The sequence below is a fragment of the Patagioenas fasciata genome, chromosome 12 (assembly GCF_037038585.1).
Source record: "Patagioenas fasciata isolate bPatFas1 chromosome 12, bPatFas1.hap1, whole genome shotgun sequence".
Taxonomy (NCBI): Eukaryota; Metazoa; Chordata; class Aves; order Columbiformes; family Columbidae; genus Patagioenas; species Patagioenas fasciata.
In genome coordinates, this window is record NC_092531.1 from 13,463,816 (window position 1) to 13,483,628 (window position 19,813).

General features: G+C 52.5%; 1 protein-coding gene across 3 annotated transcripts in view; it reads right to left on the minus strand.

The window, feature by feature from the left end:
- Positions 1-19,813, minus strand: part of FRMD5 (FERM domain containing 5) — an 84,718-nt gene that overhangs the window by 17,275 nt on the left and 47,630 nt on the right. For 2 of the 3 annotated variants that reach the window (XM_065847716.2, XM_065847715.2), the window contains exons 2-4: positions 2,932-3,036; positions 1,957-1,999; positions 1,315-1,393 (exon numbers count right to left, since the gene is read on the minus strand). In XM_065847716.2, coding sequence (XP_065703788.1) covers positions 1,315-1,393; positions 1,957-1,999; positions 2,932-3,036 — 227 coding nt within the window. The remainder of the gene's footprint in view (positions 1-1,314; positions 1,394-1,956; positions 2,000-2,931; positions 3,037-19,813) is intronic. The other variant, XM_071813914.1, reaches the window with a different exon arrangement.

A 19,813-nucleotide genomic window follows, 5' to 3' on the forward strand; every position in this document is an offset into this window, starting at 1 on the left:
TTTGCCACCATCTGAGGGCATTTGGGGCCAAGACATCAGGGGCCCTGCAGTTTGCAGCAGCTGGCTGCCCCCAGAGCAGGACAGCATTTCCAGCCTGCTGGGCAGCCATCAAGAGACATTCGTGCTACTTTTGTCCCCGTTTTTACAGGTAAGAGGGAGTTTTCTTATCCAGGAGCGATGATGTCCTGCCTTGGTCAGGTACATCCCAGGCAAAAGCCGAGGCAGAGGCAGGAAGCACAGGGTGATGTTTTTTCCCCCACCCTTTGTTCCCAGATACAGCTCACTGACTTTGGCTGGAGCCTCCACCTGCATTTTGGCAGCTGGGACCCTATAGGTTTTGCACCTTTCACACCCCAAACCCCAGGTTCGTAAAGAAAACTAGGAATTATTAGCAGCAATAATGGCAAAAGGCTCCAGGGGACAAATGCAGGAACCTTCAGTTTCAGGCAGCACCAGACCCTCCACAGGGGAGTCTGGGCTGTCAGCCCCACAGATCTGCAGTCACAGCTTGTTTGCCAAAGCTGCTGTGGTTTCTCTGTGAGTGCTCATCACATCCATCCTTCTGGCAGGAAGAGCAGCATGAAGAGCCCCTAAAGATAGCAACTGGAGAGCAGTGCTGTCAAGTTTCTGCATCACAGTTTATCACTCATTTCTCCCAGAACATCCATGCCCTTAATGTAAAAGGGTTGTGGCTTAATTATTTCCAGGGGACAGCAAGGGAACTGGGGACACTTCAGTCCTTCCCGACAGACCGAGCACACGCAAGGACACCCTGAGCTGGGGACGTGCTCTGGTGCTGGCTGTAACAGCTGATTTGGAAACAGTGAGAGTATTTGCAGAAGCAGAAATCAGACTCTGAGGGTGAACTGCTGTTCCTGCCTGAATCCACTGTCCAGCACTGTCCAGGACAGGGGGTTCCAGCTGGAAGGAGAGATTTTGGAGAGCTGTAGGGAAGGGCATATGCCTGGTGCTGCCCAGGAGCTGTTCTGCACTGGCAGGATGGCACCAAAGCCACGATGGATGTTATGGTGAACAGGGCTGCGCCCAGAGCACTTTGCCCTGGAATTGTGGTTTTTGTAACCGGCTGCAGTCAAAGATGAAGTCGGTGAGTTTAAATCCACAGGCAGCACCGGACACAGTGGCCCCACATGCTGACAAACCCAGCTGGAGATTTCCAGAGTCTCCCCACAGCTGAGACAATGCAGAAACCTTCAGGAAATTCCAATGGCTGCTGCTTTCTCTTGACTATAGAGGGAAGATGGGCAGAGTGTTCCTGCCCTGGCTGAGCCCTTGCTGGCTGGTCCCCATCCTCACCTGGTGATCTCCTCCTTCAGAGCCGCCGGGTCTGTGGGGTAGAACTTCACGCGGAAACACATGGTGAAGGGAGGCTGGGCTGCAGAGAACAGTGATGTCACCGTCACCACACCCAGGGTTTGTCCCCGTCGTCCCACCCAAACAACCCCGCTTCCAGAGATGGTCAGATACTGCTGGGGGGCTCACCCACCCTCCCCATTACTCCAAACACACCAGCTGCCCTGAGTCAGGAGGGAGGAGATGGGTCCAGGGCTGGTCCCTGCTGCAGTGCTGTGGGGCAGCAGATGTCCCTGGCAAAGCTATGGTGAAGCCCCTCTGGCACCGGACGCACACCCTGCTACCCGGCATCGGTGAACCTCACTTTGCTCATCCCCATCATCCCTGTCCTGGTCCCTGCAGGGCCGGTGCCCCGTGCCCGTGTGCTGGGAGGCACGGCCGGCTGCAACTGCAGCGGGACCGGTGGAGAATGACCCCACTGTCAGCTCAGCAGAACGGCTTTGTGGATAACGAAAAAGGCCCTTTTTCTGGGAGATGCACTAGGAATTGATCCCAGAGGGGAAGGACTGGATAAAATGGCAATATATCTAGAATGTAGGGAGCACACATCACCTGTCCGGGACAACTGCTTGTGGTGATACTCACCCCTCATCTGTTTCACAACCGACTTGGTAAATTCCAGCCAATGCTGAAAGGAAAAAGAAGATAATTAAAGCAACTCAGTAACAAATACTTTCAATTAATAACGCTCATTTGCCAGAAGAGAAGATGGTCTGAGTAAAAACCCCAACATTCCTCCTCACACAGTGACTGTGCTGGGGGCTCCCCAGAGCATCGTGCGGAGCCGCTGGTGAGTGCAGAGCTCAGCCACGCTCTCTCCAACCGTGCACACAGAACATTTCACAACCATGCTTTATGAACAGGGTTTTATTTCTACATGTGTTTAAGGAGGCGATTCACCAAAAGCAGGGAAACAAAGAGCTGACACAAGTGGAGTGGCAGTTAACGATCCCTCAGCATCATGCAAGGAAAATGCCGCTCGCCCACACTGAAGAGCTGCCACTCCACAGCCCGCTGCAAATCCGGCCATCGGGTCCTGCACAGCGTGACAACAAAGGCCAGGAGGCAAATCTGGAGAGATGGGAGAAGGCTGGAGAGTTGGGAGGAAGAAAGACCAAAAAACACAAGTTGGGGGGCACAGGTGACATGGGGGGTGACAGTTCAGAGACCTCGCAAGAGGCAGCAGCATCACACACTCCCAATGGCTCCAACTCTGCAAGGTGGGGAGGATGAGGAAGAGGAGGCTACTGCTCTGGGCAAGAAAACCCAGGCGAGTGTCAGTGGGTGCCCTGGAAGGGAGAAGGGGCAGCAAGGGGCTTAGCACAGCCCCTTCCCGCCCTGGGTGGCAGCAAGGGAGCAGCTCCCAGCTCAAAACGGAGACGGCGGAAAGTGGCTTGTCCTTCCTGCAGCAGGGCTGGGAGAATCGCTGGGGAAGAGCCCCCATCACTGCTCAACCCAATTCTGTTTGCCCTAGTGCTCAGCCGCAGCAGCGAGGACACGCCTGACAGCACCGAGCTGCACGAAACCCCCTCGCCCAGCCTGGGCACGAAGGGTTCTCACCCTTTGCTTGTCAGGGTCCACAAAGCGGATGCCGAAGTAGTCCTTCTCCAGCAGGTTCAGGTGGTGGCAGAGAAGGTCAAACAGGTACTGGCCCTTAGCATCTCTCTGCAAGACAAAGAAGCTCATTGGCAAAGTGCAGGACGATGGCAGCAGAGGGAAGAGCTGGGGCACGCCAGCAGATGAAGGGTCGGACACTTATGGTGACACCAAGGTTGCTGCAAATCCCACCAACTGCCCTGGTGCTTCATCAGCAATATTTTCAGCTCAGAAACCGTCTTACATCCCACTCAAGAGGCAGCCAGGAGCAGGACCCCAAAACACACCAGCCCCACCCCTGTTCAGAGACCTGTGGCTCATGTGTGGGTAGAATGCTGGGGCTGCCCAGGGTTCGGCAGGAGGTGGCAACATCGGCCAAAAAACACATCTGCTTGGACAACAAACCTCTGGCAGCACTGTGTAGGTGAAGCTGCCTGGACGGAGCGTGTGGTGAGAGCGAGAGTGGGGCAGCAGAACTGCAGCTGCTGCAGACATGGCCTGAACACCACCAAACAAAACATGCGGGGTGTTTTAAGAGCATAAATAAAACTGTGAGCGAGGTCAGAGTCTGGCTGGGAATCAGCCAGCAGCTCGAGCCGTTCGAGGGAAGCTGTGAATTCTGGGCTCTGGCCCGTGTTTCCAGGCAGATCGGCGAGGTGGCAGCTTTGCTGCTGCTCTGACCCCACTGGAGTCCCTCGTTACAGACGTGGCACAGGTCACCGTCACCTCATTGTTTCTGCTCTCCTCTGCCTCTCTTCAACAGCCTTTCCCTTCTCTGGCACTACGGCATGAATCCAGTGCCGACCTGCCTATTTTTAGCATATTTCTTCTGTGCCCTTTTCTGCGATGGAGTTTTTAGGAAAAACCCTTCGCCTCCGTGGTCCCCAGGGCCATGCACCGCAGGGCAGGGGGACTTCACAGCTTTCGGTTTCTCCAGAACCAGATCCCCACTCTGGAGAGAGACGGAGCATCAGGGCCGTGAGAACCACAGATTTATAAGGTCTGGTGTGCCAGTACAACTTACAGCCAGTGCTAGACTGAACATTAATGGGGAATCGTTAAGTATTATAACTATAAAATCTGATACATCTCAAAATTATTAAAAATTTCATTTCCAGCGCTGCAGAGGCTGAAGCACACACTGAATTTGAGTGCTGTGAGCTGCTCCACAGCAGCGCTGGCCCAGGAGACCACGGCCCATCCTGCGTTTGCTATGGAAACGCAGCACCCGAGAGAGCTGAGAGTCCTATAATGACACCCACTCACAGCCCCCAGGACCCCACTCACAGCTCATCCAGACAGCGGTCAGAGCTGGAGATGGGCTGTGTATCCTCTCTGTCAAAAAGAGGATCACTATTTTTCCCAGAAGTGGTTTTCCTATACGCTAAAGATTTGAAGTCGGTAAGCCAAGAGCTGGAGAGCCGCCACACCAGACCTGATTTATCAGCAAAGGGACTGACCCAGACCAAGAGTGCAGTTGTGCAATGCTCCATATAAGCCCTTTATACAACAGCAATTTAACTACTTCGAAATTTTCTGTCCAATTTCTAATAAATCACTGTAACATTTTGCTCATGGACGAGAACCCAGATGCACCCGGGTAATTCATGACCCCCAGCTCAGCAGAGCTGCCCGCAGGGTCCGTCCCGGGGCTCCAAGGCGAGCAGAGTGTCACCCCCAGAAGGGGGTCCCCTCAGTCTGGGTCAGGTTTGAGATCAAACCCAATATTTATTTATTTCCGAAAATCTGCCTGCCCTTGTCTGTGCACCGGGCTTTGTAGAAGGACCCTGCAGACAATGGGGATCCTGCTTTCCCTCCCAGTGCATGGGGATCCTGCTTTACCTACCAGTCCGTGGGGAACCCGCTTTACAGCGCCACGTCTCTGCAGATCAAAGGCTGCTCCTGACAGCCAACGCTGCCTCTTTCAGATAACACAGGTTTCCGTTTCCTGACAAACACATTTAACATGTGCATTATCTGATCAAATAATAGCTCAGCAGACACAGGCCGTGCAATCAGGGAACCCTGTGGGTCTGGCATTAACTTGTTCCTGGGCCTTGGTGCGGTATGGTAAATCTCCCTGCATTTTAAATAAATAGTGCTTCCTTCAGAGAGTCATGGCCAGCGGGTCCCAGGGTGCAAACCCGCCTGCACAAGCAGCCTGTGGGCTCCACGGTGAAGCGGTGCTGGGCTCCCGGACCTGCTGTTAAAAGGCAGCGGTGCAGTCCAAACCCGGCTGGTAGAGCCAGCAGCTGCTGGGCACCGCAGCGCATCGCACCCGGCTCCGCTGACTCACGCTCTTCCCCAATTTAGTACCGAGTTTTTCAGCAGCTCTCATTGTTGTGGACATGGAGACTTGGGAGAGCTGTTCTGGGCAGAAGCGTGAAGCGGCAGGAGAGCATTGGGAGTGGTGCTCTAAGAGTTTGCACCAAGGCTGCTGAAGTGTCCTGCAGGCACAGCATGGCCAGAGATGGGCTGGGGCTGAGCGGGGCCTGCCAAAGCCCAGCACAGTCCCTGCGAGATGCTGAGACCAGAACACACACAACTCCCTGCAGACAGCCAGTCCTGCCAGTCGTGGAAACAGCTCTGAGAGCACAGTGCGAAAACGGCAGAGATTGGCTCTCTCTGTTCTCCTGCCCTGCATCTCTCCTCCTCCCCAGGCCACAAGCCCCCCACTCGCTCTTGTGACAATATGCAAAAGGACCAGCACCGAGGAAAAGGAAAGATTCCCATTTGAAACCTGCACCCCTCGCCCCACTGTCCCTGGGGAGCTGTTGCTGCTGCTTGGGAAATGAGGCCACTCATTTAGGAGCCTGAATACGGATTTAGGTGCCAAACTTGGAAAACCATGGCCTAGATTGTGCCTTATTAATAGGCTAATTGAGTCTCTGCCTGTATCATCCATCATTGTCAAACACAAGCAGCGCCCGGTACAGGCTGTGCACCCGGCTCAGGTACAAGGGCACAAAGTGGAAAGGAAGAACGAAACCTGTCAGAATCCAAATCCCTTGCCCTGGCTTACAGCAAGTTATTGTTCTTTCTTTAAATAATATTCCTTTTTGCAATGAGGACTGAAGCAGCAACACAGAACTTGAGGAGAGAGAAACCGCAGCAGCATCTCGTAGCAGAGAGCAACCACCCCAGTCCTGCTCGCCTGTCAGGCACGAAATAACCTGCCCAGATCAGCCGTTGTGTGTGTTAGGAAGACCGAACCTCCTCCTGCATTATATACAAAATAGTAATAAACACTGATTTTATCTTCTTTCCCTAGAGAAGATTACTTTGCAGGCTGACCTAAAGGCACATTTGACACAGCCAGAGGTTAAAACAACTGGCTATATAACACCAATTGTAGTTGCACGAATAAAGACATACTTGTAAATCACTCCTGATCAGACCTGAAGGGCTGTTGGACGTGAAGCAGCTGTCGCAGTACATGCCATCTGCAGCCAGTGATGTGTGGCACATCTGGCAGTGATGTCAGCCCTGCCCGCCAGCAGCCTCCCCAGCACTACTCAGGGAACCCACACACCCGGGAAACCTCATACAGACAATGGGCATGGAAAACGCCAGAGGAGGCAGCAGAAGCTCGAACCTCTCTGGCAGAGTGGGGATTTCACCCTTCACAACACTGCACTGCTCCGCACCCCAGAGCCCGTTTTGAGGGGTTCACTCCAGGCTCTCCCCCATTCCCTTCCCATGCCCCAAATGAGCATGAACGTCCACATGCTGCCTCTGCGATCTTAGCACAGAGAAACCGCAATGAAGGACAAATCAGACATGCCTCCCCTATCCAGTCCAATGGAATATGGTGAAAGCGTGAAAACACAAACAGCATTACAGGGGAAAATTCCTTCTCTTTGATCTCTATAACTTGAATTAAACATATTCTAAATTAATAATTATGAGTACGTCTTTCAGGAAATTATCTGAACTGTCTTTACAAATCACAACTTAAAAGAGCTGTCTATTGCATAATATCAGCTTAAATATTCTATGTTTTGATCTTTATATGTTCTTATAAAGTAAGGCTTATATCCGTCTCAAGGTCTGCCAGCTTTTGAGGTCAGCCTTGCAGCAGAGCAGTCTGATGGAGAGATGATCGCACCGCTAGCAATCACTGGTCGCACGTACCAGGAACGCTGTGTGCTGAGCTGACCCCACCATGCACAGGTATTTTCTGATGAATATTAACACCTGCTAATGATTGCTTTCTGTCTTAAACTTCTGTTCTATATAAAAACCTGTGGAACAGCCAGTAAGCGTAGCACTGTGTCCCGGACCCCGCAGCCGCTGCAGGGCAGTGCGTTACCAGGACTAACTGCAATTGTGCAACTGAGCAGGACACAGGGAGCGATGCTGGGGCTGCGCTTCTGCTCCCAGCGCTGCGCAGGGGACACGGGCTGCCTGTCACTCCTGATGCACCACACCACCTTGTTCCCATTCATAACAGCCGTAATTTTGCCCAGTCTCATGCTGAACAAGCTGAAGATGTGCCCCTGCTTGTGGACAGCTGCGTTATGGCACAGGCAGGCAGGACATCTGCAGACTCGGATTTCCGTGTGCTGTCCCCGCAGCTGCGCGTCCCACGAGCAACACCCAGATGGTTTCAGCACCACAGGGCAGTGCAGGGAGACGCTGTTGGGGACCCGACTTCTCCCCAGCTCAGCCCCACATCCTCCCTCATGTCTGATCTTCCAGGGAGTTCTATGATCCATTTTTACAGGGGGACAGGAAGACAGTGCTGTGCTGATGGCAGGTAGATCCCCATGGGATTTTCCAGTGGCAAATGGACCCACAGCTTGGTGACGGGAAACTCCACTGTGGGTTCTGCTGCTCAACAGAACTCAACAAACTCTGCTCAGGGCCCATCTGGCCCCAGCGCTCCAGCCCAGGGTCGCAGGTCTGAGGAGACCCCAAGCACCTCGCCCTGCTGAGCACCAGCATCACTATGGTTCCTGCAGACAAAAAGTGCAGAATGCTGAAATCGGCAGCCTTTACTGCAAAAGAGTTTTGCACCGTGTACTGCAAAACAGAAACAAGGCTTCTACGGGGAGATAAACGCTTCCAGCACTATCAAACAAAGGATCCCAGATGATTTTTAAACCTTAAGAAGATTAAACTAACCTTGCATTCTTAGCTTTTTAAGCTCCTCAGCCAAAATTAGGGTCATCCAGAGCTAAAAAAGTTTTTTAAAAAAGGAGATTTAGAAATAGCAGCTCATCTGAAAATGAAACGGTGTGCCTCAGCTCAGGAAGGAGCAGCCCCGTCCCCAGCAGCTCTTGGGCAGCACGGCCGCCACTCCAGCGGTGAGGGATGGCTTTGCCCTGCAGGGTGAGACCCAGCTCTGTCCTAAAGTCTTGCTTAGAGACACTGGTAGCACAGCCATTTTTTAAACCATTTATCATGTGCCATGATAGGTTTGTTTCACTCCAGTTTCTTGATCAGGTACCATACGGCACCAAGCCCAACGCCATATAAAAGTGCGAGCTTCCCGCATCACCCTGAGCACCACTGCCGCCCAACCTGCCGCCTCCAGGACAAGGCCAGAGCAGCAAGGCCAGTTTGCACGCTGAGGCTGAGCACAACCAGCTCCTTCAGCAGCACAGAACCAGCCCCTTCCTGTAGCCTGTGACACCCACCAGGTTCTGCCGACTGCCATGGGGATGGCACAGCGATATCAGCCAACCCTAAATGTGGTTCTGGCGATGGGAAGGTGAGGGTTGGGCACCACATCCTCACTTGAGCATTGCTACACCCTGCAGTGTCATAACATGGGAGGTGTCAGAAATCCCCTGCAAGCAGGTTCCTCCAGCTCCTGCAGTGAGCTCCCACTGCAAAACTCCACTCTAAGAAACAGGTTCTGACCTCCAGCCAAACCAGACTGGCTCATGCTTTGAGGGCTCCTCATGAAGCTTCTGTCCCAATGGGAGCCCTAAGGCAGCAGAGGGGATGATGGGGGGAGCCCAGCAAACACAGGGGCTACAGGGAGCAGCTGATCCCTCCTTGACAGGGCTCAATGCACAGCCAGGGCTTAGTGATAAACACCCGCAGGAGGGGACACGGGGTGAGCCCCACAGCAGCTGGGGTTCTGACATTCACAGTGTGACCCACATCCCAGCTCTGCTGTCAGGCATGGCCAGACCCAGCCCCACTGCAGCATCTGCACTGCTGGAGCCAAAACAGTGATTCACCCACAGCCGCTCTGTGGATTAAGTGTAGGATTTACAGAAGAAATAGCAGCAGTTGAAAGTGGCTCCTTTCTGTGCTATTTGGTTTGGAAATCTCATTGTGGGACTGGCCATTCCTCTCTGCTTCCTGAGCTTAGAAGATTATTTTTTAAAGAAAACTTCAAAAAAAGTCCACTTTACAAAGTGACATTTAAGCTTAAGTCTCTTTGGCAGCAACATCTGAGCTGGAAGACATCAAAGACCCACCAGCTCCATTGCCAACATGAAGAGATTTTCACTAGCAATTTGATTGTGATATTGTGGTTTAAATGCTGCATTTTCAAAATTCGTCATTGTACTGTGTGAGCCTGGGATTTATTATCCCTCAAAGTTAACGTGCACTTTGCAGGCAGGGCACAGTCCAAATCAGTGGCTCTTGGCCCTCAAAGGAAGCAGGCAGTTCATCTGAGCTGTGGAATGAGGCAAAACGGGTAAAAATATGCCTGAGAACATTCATTTCCAGACAGGGAACAAGTGGCTCAGAAATGTGTGACTGCACTGGGAGCAGAGCCCACAGGGCTGTAACGGGGTGCGTTACCTGCAGGGACCCCTCACTCCCTACGCCCCCCAGGCTGGGGCTGCAGGGGGACAGCAGCAGCCTCAGCATTAGCCCTGAAGGTTCCCCAACAACGTCACAGGTGTCCCCAAGGGGGATGGCACCATCCCCAGTGGGGCAGGAGGGCACTGAACTGCGCAGTTCTCGCACCCTCTGCTGCTCCTATGCTGGTGCTGAGAACTTCCCCTGCAACTCCTGCAGTCCTGCCCTGTCCCCACGGTCCCCTCCCTGTCCCCTGTTCCATTGCTGCAGAAAGAAACATTACATTTCTTCACTACTTTGATTTGTTGTTGTTCGCTATTTTGCTGTATTTTTGTTGGCTCCTTTGCTGCTGTTGCACTGGCTGATGCTCTCGCTCCAGGTGAGTGGGGCACTGGGTGCCTGCTGCAGCGAGGAGGGGAGCGGGTCACCCCCTGCCCATGACACCGTGACCCAAGCACCCTGAGAACCAGCAGCAGCGAGGGCTCGGCTAAGGGCTGCTGTGCTCCAGTGTGCTGCAGGCTCAGCCCTGCTTCCAGAAAGGGCTGAGCAGCACCAAGGACCCTCAGGGTCACAAAAATCCCCTGGGAAGGTGCTCCCAGAGCCACTGGTGAGGCCAGGACTTGAGGAGAGTGTCGAGGGACTGTTCCCGGGAATGTTCCCATGGTTTCTGAGAAGATCCAGTCGGGGATGAGCTTCAAGCATGAGCACAAAGGATTTTTCTTGGGGGACATTGCAGACGGCTTCCAAAGGCAGTCCCGGGTGTGCGTGAAAGGGTATAAAAGGCCACAGAGAACCAGGTGGCTGGGGAGGACTCGGAGCAGGGACACACGGAGCCCAGGGAGCACTGGTCCCCCAAGGACATGGCGCTGGGGTCACGTTGCTGCCCAGACCTCACAGCCCACCCTGCCCTAGGCCACCGGGCCTTTTGGTGTGTGTCAAATGAACCCTTTAGCAAAGGTGGTGACAGAAGCAGAGTCACCTGATGAACAAACGGCAGCTGCCGGCAAGAAGCGAAGTGGGAAATGCAAAATAGTTCTGCGATAGCCCCAGCTCCGCCAGCTCCAGCCCACTGGAGGAGACTAGGAGTAAGAAAAACGGGTTTTACATAACACTCAAATGTAATCCTGTTATATTTATAGCATATGCATTTCAGTATTAATTCCCTGTTATCTGTAATCCTTCTTTCTCACTGACACAGTAATTTCTGTCTTCAAGACTTATCCGGGGAGTTTGCTCCAGAACTTTATAAAGATTTTGAGAAGGAAAGTTCCTAATGAAGTGACTCTCGGAACCTTAAATTTCAGATTATGAACTCCTTGTTTTAATCCACAAGCAGGTTTTTAAAACCCTTTGACATGCTGGCATATGCAAAACATCCTTCACAGCTCTCCATCTCTGAATTTGAGCAGCTGATGCTTCTGCTTATGTCTCCATTTAGGAAAGAATCCACCTTGGGACAGCAGTTTAGCACATTTTTAAATCCCAAACCATAGTCAGGGATTTACCACCTACTTAGAACACACCAGCCCCCCGCAAACCAACGTGGCTGTAGCTCTGTCCACACTTCACTGCTGCAGCTGGGGAGGATTTATCTCCTCGTTTGAAGAGGAAGTTTTCTTGACAGCTCTGCATTCCCAAGGGCTTTGGAAAATTTGCTCTGTATTTTCTCCAGCACTGACACCTGCACCACAGCTCTCAGGCACCATCCCACAGCCATGGCATTGCCTCAGCAAGGAACAGGATCTTGCTGGAAACAGAACAGCAAAGCAACACTGATCCCCCCATCCTGTATCCCCAGCCAGGGCAGCTCATCCCCACACCCTCTGCACCATGGAGGTGGTGGTAGACCCAACGGGACCGATGCTGCACAGCTGGATATGCACTGCACAGCTGGAACCAGCACACACAAGACCCCGAGATGGGGCTGCTAGTGACCACCAGCTACTGTGTTTTACACAAACCCAAGCAAACCTCAGTAGCTCCAGCAGCCTGTTCAGGCTCCAGTCCCACTGCCTCAGTGCTGGTGACAGGGCCATCTGTTTGCTCTTCCCACAGCAAAATATTCTTCAGTGAGTCACAGTTAAGAACAAGAATGACAAGAGTTTCTGTCAGAATGGTGAATTTAACACCATTCAAATATTTATCATGGATTAAGTAGAGGGGATTTTTAAAAATTCAAGATGGGAGGAGGGGCAGGAAATGTGGGCTGCGGGGAAAGGACTGGCTGGTGGAACAGCAGAGGGACCCCCCAGGGAGACCCCCCCATCAGCTTCTCCCAGTGACCCCACAACAAGGGCTTGTGCCGCTGGACGTCCCCACGTGCTAATCATGATCTGAACAGGTCCTGCCGCGGAGCCTCCAGGAGATGCTGGGATTGTCCCTCAGCGGGAACACAGCTCCCCAGCCACCCATACACTAACTCCCAGTGATACGACACCTTACATTTTGCTACTTAGTGCTACTGTGTAACTTTTAGAAATTAAATTTAGAATTTATAAGTCTGTAATTTAGAAGCACTGAAAACCTCTCACCATAAACCAAATTGGTTTTTCCAATAAGTCAAACTCACTTTTTTCATTCATGCAAGCTTGGAGCAGCTCCTTGTGTGCTCTTGTTTAAACTGGCACTCTTCTTCCATTAACACGCAAAAGAGTATTGGTGCAACTAATTCTGCTATATATGATTTAGAGGCTGATAAACATGTTCATAGCAATCAGCTGATGAGAAATATTTCCTTGTCAGAAGGTAAGCCCTACTTGCCACATACAAGAAAGAGATATTTTTAATGCAAGTCATGCTGCTTGCAGCACACGGGAACTAAAAACGTTTTAGCAACAGCTTCACTTGTGGGGGCTGCACGACCGAGCACGGAGCTGCCTGCGGAGCCAGGGACCCGCTGGGCATGGGGCTTGGGGTCCCACGGGGAATCCCCCTTTCCGAGCAGCATCCTCTTCAGACCCTGTGGGAACGAGCTCTGCGTGTCATGGTCAACGCTATTGCACACACAGTTGATGAAAAACGAAATAAAACAAACAACGAAAATAAAAATCTGTCTGTGCCACTCACAAAAACAGGTACCTTCATTTTTTTTGGCAACATTCCTGCTGAAAAGCTCACTTTGCTTCCAGCAGCTGAATGCAGCAAAACGCTCATGGGAGAAAAGAAAGAAAAGTATAAATGGTTCATAAAAAATTTACTTTTCATGAAAGCGAAGCGAGGCGCTGGCAGAAACACAGGTGAGAGCTGCAATAACGCCGGGTGAAGCCACAGTCCAGCTCTTCCTTTGCCCCCGGCAGCACTGGGATGCAGGCGCAGCCCTGGAGCCCAAGCAGCCCCGTGGGTCCCGGCGGCTGCGGTGGACTCACCGCCCTGGCACCGCGGCTGGGATGGGGCCAGACCCACCGCCCTGGCACCGCGGCTGGGATGGGGCTGTGGGCCAGCCTGAGCACCCCAGCCTGCCCAGGAATTGGAACAAGATTTTTCATTTGCTTGTGCTCACAAACGTCATGTGTCCCCAAACCCTTGCTCTCACATGTGTAAACCACTGGAATAATTTGTTGTGAGAAGTCTGATCAATGTCCTGGGTCAGCAGCGTCTGTCAGACCTCTGAGTAAGCAGAGAACAGCAGGACCAGCCGTGAGCCCTCCCATAGCCCGTCCTGTACCGAGACCAATGCTGAGCTTCACAACTTCCCCCAAAACCATGTCCTAGGAAAGACTTTCATCTGCACAGTCTCCTGGATGGAAGATGGGGTACAGTTCATGCTCCTACAGACTTAAAGCCAGAACCAAACCAATAAAATATATGGGCAAAACGCACATCCAAACACAAGGTAGAGGTTCAAAACTCCTCTTCAGAATCAAAACTAAGAGCAGGTTCAAAAACAATTAGTATTTAAATCTCTCTGCATGCACCTCAAGAATAAAGATCACCAGGAGAAGCACAAGGCTTCTGATTAAGGCAAAACAGACCTTATTTGTGCTACAGAAATGACCATATGTGGAATCCTTTTGGGAGACTGTAATCAGTCAGATTAACATGATAATGAACTCTGATTTACCCAGGAATGGAAAGAACTTTGTCCTCAGAGACATCGCATTGCTCACAGAATATTAACAAAGATGACTCTTTTTTTTTTATATAACCACAAATATCACTTGACTGCAAGATTGTTAACCCTCCCAGAAGGTGATTTCCTAGGGAGAGGGAGGAGAGCCATTTTACACTATAAACGAGCCACACTAATAGAGGTGCAGACGGCGGAAACCTTTCAATAAATCTGATACCGCCTTCACCAGAAAATGAGATCTAGACACAAGCACCATGCGATGTAAATCTCCATGATGACAACATTATTTTACCAATAACGCTGTGGAATAAACCTTGGATAACACACTGGGTGCTGTGTGAAGACTGCCTGCAACATTAGAGTCCAGCCTTGGTGACAGCAGCTTCTCATGGGGCTGGAAAAGCACAAACTGAGGGAAAGTGCTGCTGTGAGCCCTGTTCCCACAAAGGGGCCCAGGAAGGCTGCACCAGCATCAGCTGCTCTGCATTGGGTGGGGATGCTGGGGGCACTGGGGAAGCTGCACCAGGAGCTGCTGTCCTGCACCAGAGCCATGTTACTGCCGGCTCCCCTTCCCCAAGCAAGGGACATTCTGCTTGGCGAGACAAATTCAGGGGATAATGATGGGCAGAAACGAAGACTTTCAGTCTGCACCCACTGCCAGTGTCCCCACCACCAGCGTCCCCACCACCAGCAACAACCTTCTCACTCTCTGCAATTGCCTGAAAGGAGGCTGGAGCCAGAGGGGGTCGAGCTTTGCTCCCAAGGAACAAGTGCCAGTACAAGAGGAAACAGCCTCAAGTTGCACCAGGGGAGGTTGAGGTTGGATCTTGGGAATAACTTCCTCCCCAAAGGGCTGTCGGACATTGGAACAGGCTGCCCAGGGCAGTGGTGGAGTCACCATCCCTGGAGGGGTTGGACAGATACGGAGATGAGGTCCTCAGGGACATGGGGCAGTGCCAGGGGTGGGGGAACAGTTAGACTCTGTAATCTTGAGGGTCTTTTCCAACCAAAATGATCCTATGGTTCTAAGGATTGCTTGGCCAAGGGCAGCTGGGAAACCTCACACTGGCATTGCTGGACAACATCAGGATATAAAAACCACAAAGCGGAGAGACCTTTGGAGGGGGAATCCATCCCCTGCATCACCTCTGAGGGACCGAGGCTCACCTTGGTGGCATCTAGCAAGGGTGGCCAGCACCATCCAGCACCATGTACAAAGCAGGACCTCTCCAAGGGAAGGGGCACCAGCCCCTTTTCTGTGAGCACCGTGGCAAAGAGGAGAGGGCCGGGGCTGTGGAGCGGGCAGGGGCGCAGGCAGGGCAGCATCACCTCTGCAGGCAGGGACACAGGCAGGGCAGCATCACCTCTGCAGGCAGGGACACAGGCAGGGCAGCATCACCTCTGCAGGCAGGGACACAGGCAGGGCAGCATCACCTCTGCAGGCAGGGACACAGGCAGGGCAGCATCACCTCTGCAGGCAGGGACACGGGCAGGGCAGCATCACCTCTGCAGGCAGGGACACAGGCAGGGCAGCATCACCTCTGCAGGCAGGGACACGGGCAGGGCAGCATCACCTCTGCAGGCAGGGAGCCGAGCGGTGCCGCTGTCAGCCCCCGGCCTGGAACGCACAAACAGAGCCAGCAGTGCATTTGATCACAGCTCTGCTCCTCTGCTAAACGCTTTACAAGCTTGTTGAGCAGCTGGGTGTCGACTTCAGAGCACAGCAAAGAGTCCGTGTGTTATTCATCAGACGTCTGAGATAAAAACACATTCGGTTGAGAACCTGCCACAGCAGCAGAGCCCCACAACCGCTTATTTTATGGTGCCTTTTCCTCCAACGAGCTGCTCTGGTTTGGACAGGACTGCTGCCTCCCCTCACCAACCCTGACCAGCAGGTCCCACTTTGCTCCCCAGGTCACCCCGAGCTGACTTGTTTTTCCCCCCTCTCTAAGCAGACTTTTCTCTCTTTATTAGGATTTCAGGATGAAAGAGAAGCTGAACTGGAACTGCAGAACAGCTCTGAGATCATTCTCTTGTGCATCATCCACAGACCCTGCAAATCCACCAATTCTTTTATCATTTAAAGTTTCAGTAGCTCAGGTCCACACCAAGTATTTACAGTAGACTGTTGTTTTCAGAAAAGAAAAGGAAGAAAAATTGCTTTAGCTGATGTGTTTTTATTTCTAAATGCTGTCTGGTCTAATATCAGGAAAAAGCACAAGAAGCAATGTATTTGTCATCTCAGCAAGCCCTTTTATTTTGCCTGTGGGTTTAATGTCTCAAAATACATATTCATTTAAATGCAAATTTCTGGTTTCACCTGGGACCCAACAAAAGCCTTTGCCGAAATGAATGTTGACCTTTCACTTTGACTCGCCATCTCTCCCAGCTTGCTTCTGTAAATCAAAGCCTTTGAAGATGACCTGGACTTGCCAGCCTTGCTGGGAAGAAAGCAGCACCACTCCTTGGTGAGCTACAGCCATTAACTGTGGCCCTCTCTACTCCCGCCCCAGCCCAGAGCAAGGCAGCATCCCCAGATAACACACCCCTGCAGGCTAACAGCAAGGGAGAGGCTGCTCAGGGCTGGTGCATAGCACCGCTGTGATGCCCTGGGGTACATGGGCCAACAGGCTCTTACCAGGTCTAGGGCACAAACCCTGCAGAGCTACCGAGCATCAGCACCATGGCACCTCCCAGCAGCAATTCAGAAGACACCGTGTCCCCTCCCCAGGTGCTGGGGGACACCCAGGCAGCCTCACTGTGTCACTCGGGCCACCCAGCAGCTACAGCAGAGCCCCGGGGGTCTGTAGGGACCACACAGCCCCATCACCTCCCCCTGCTCCTGTGCCCAGGATGAGCTGTGGGCATGAGGGGTCCACGAGACACCGTCCTGCTGAAGAGGCTTGTTCCCCACAGACCCCACAAAGCTCTGGTGGCACTGAGGGGACAATTCCAGCTGCAAGGGAACAGGTCTTCACTCAGCTGTTGCTATTTTTAAAGAAAAGCCCGCAAAAAGTCTCTGTCCTTGCAGTCACATGCCAGTGTCACACATGACCTTTTCAGATCAACCCGAGAGGGCAAAAAACATTCTCTTGGTAACGTGATTTGGGGAATGGTTATGTGGGTTGACATCTCCCCCTGAAAACACCCACAGGACACGGCATGTTGGTATTTTGCAGAAAACATGTCAGGGAATTCAGGCCCTTCCAAGCTCAGAGCCAGGGCTGCATGGGGAGCTGGAGCCCGTAGCTGCAGGGAGCAGAGCGCAGCCCAGTTTAAACCCAGCTGGGGAAAAATCTTCCATTCCTCCGCAGACTGCACACACAGAGAAGGAGTGAGTTTGATATTTAAAGCTATGGACTTAGGCAGGATCTGCAGTTAACATCTGCAGGAAGGATGTGCCATTCTTCATGGGAAACTCTTGGGGAAGTGGAAAGAAAACTGTTGTTCCACACATTTCCCAAGTTCTCTGGCAGGATCCAATTATCCACAGTGAGCCACAAGCAGAGTTACTCTTTTTTTCTTTTTTTTAACAGAAGCAAGTGCCTTATTTCTCTGTTCTGTCCCCCTTGGCCCCACCACTCTTCCTGGCAGGACACAGTCTGGTAAGAAATCAGAAGCCTCTTTGCAAACCCCCCAGCCCCTCACTGGTGGGCAAACGGGGAGAGTGGGGACCTGAGGTCAGGCACGAGAAAAGGACATAAACCAGCCCTGATTTCTCAAAGCAAAAGCATTTAATATATTTTATTCTGTAAAGTAAGTGATCTAATCCACTCTAACAACATCGCAGACAGTTCACTGCTTTCATCGCTCTCCAGCACAGTCTAATTCCCCATGTACAACATCACGCACAGAGCACCCTGAGCACTGACACTTCCATGGTTTCAGAGCCTCGCTGCATACTGAACCACAAACGCAGTTAGAAAGATGCCTTCACGTTAACTTGTTTACTTTCCATATCAAAAAATAAAGACAGAATAGAGAATTCTTAGCTCCACTGAACAAAAAAAAAAGTTTGACAAAGCGTCATGTCTAGAGATCAGAAGCAGCAAGACGGGCGGGCTAAGGCTTTACCAAAGCGTTGTTGCTACATTTGCACAACAGAGAAGAAATGGGAGCACCCCCGAGGGAGGTGGGCACCCACCAAGCCCCCAGTGACCGTGTGCCAAACCCACAGCCTGACGAGGGTAAGGCCACAAGCACCAGGTGCCCCAGAGCCCCGCAAAGTCCATTTCAACCCCTTCACGCGAAGAACGGGCAGTGGGTGAGCATCTCCCAGGACAGTGGGACGGTCTGGGCTCTGTAATTCAGCTTCCCAATATGGGGGAAAATATCAGGTTTCCGTAAAAGCAGGAAACAAGTCACAAAGTCTCCAAACCCCGTGGCTGCTTGTGTGCTGAGCCATTCCGCAGGGCTGGGGGGCTGGGTCCCCCCCCAGAACCTCCCAAGGCCCTCAGTCCTGCAGAGACCTTGGCTCCAGCATCTCTCCCATCACACTGCAAAACCCGGCACTTGAACCCGCCAGGGAACTGGGGAACTGCAGCACGAAATGACTTTGCCAAGGTCGCAAACAGGCACAGCCTCCGACATTCCGGGTCCACAGCTCCTGCCCGCGGCGCTAAGTGGCACACAGGGAGCTGGGACCTGCCAGCTGATGCTCTGGCATTTCTGCATCACCTTTAGTTACTGAAATTGCATAAGCTCTTATGATTTAATTCCCTCATTTAATACTGTACCTATAAGCAATCTGCAAAATCCTGTCCCAGAAGCCCCACAGGAGCCCTGTCCCACCACATGTGCACCCCAAGCTGAGCTCCCCAGGGGTGCACCCCCTTCCTGCAGACATCCCAGTAGCACAGGGCTCCCTGCCTGCTCCGGTAATGACTGCTCTGCACAGTGCACTTGGCTGCCTATCAGTTTATATGCAAATGAAAGATGCCATCTTTGCAACACCAAGCCTGCAGGCTGGGAACATCCCACAGATACCAGCCCTTTCGGGTACCAGTCCCCATACAAACACATCTGAATCAACCACCACCAGGCACAGCTCGCCCTCCAAAAGCTGCCCTTCCTGCAGGCAGGGGCTGTAGGGAGAGCCAGGGATGTGCAGGGGCAGAGGGGTGAACTGAAGTGGTGTATCAGTCACTGAGATTTTCAATTGAAATCCAAAGCAGTTCGCACTCCCCAAATCACTGGCGATGCCGGGAGCTCTCCGGGGAGGGGAGCTGAGGGCCGAGAGAACCTGGCAGAGCCCCACGCCTCATTACACTAAGTGAGGCGTGGTCATGCTTTTAATTACTGCAATGCTCTATTGCCTGGCTACAAACATGACAGCAGATGACAGAGATGTCATTTGAACCTTCCCTGCATACATTGGGCGATTCTCCTGACATGAACCACAGGGCTGCACCGTGGAGCCCGTCTGCTGCCTGACAGGGACCACCTGCGCCGATTCTGGGGGACGTAAGTGGGAAATTGGGTCCTGGCAGCATGAGGAAGGGCAGCGTGAACCTGGCAAAGCATCACCCCTGCGGGCAGCCAGGGCTCAGGGCAGCGCCACTCCCACAACCACACACTTCTATTTTAGATAATGAAGTGGATTTTCAAAACCACCAATTGAATGTAGCACCAAGAGGAGCCCAGAGGGTCCTGTACAGGTGCAGTCTGTGCCGCAGTGACACAGCTCAGCTGGGGACATCCCTGCTCCCTGTGCAAGACCCACCATCCTCCCATGCAGACTCCATCCGCAAGTCACCTGCCGATGATTTCCTGCCCAGAGAGGTTTAGAAATGGGCTGAACACAGTCCCACAGAGATTCCTCCCCCAGCACTGAGGCCCCTGGAGCTTGCACAGGCAGCACAGGGCTCGGGGCAGGACGCATGGTGCAGAGCTGCACATTGCAGAGCTGCTCTGGAGCAGTCAGGGGATAGTTGCTCACTGAAATAATGTGGTAACTGCAGACAAGCAGCGTGTAGCCATCCCCTTTGAGCCTGGCCAATTCATTAAACA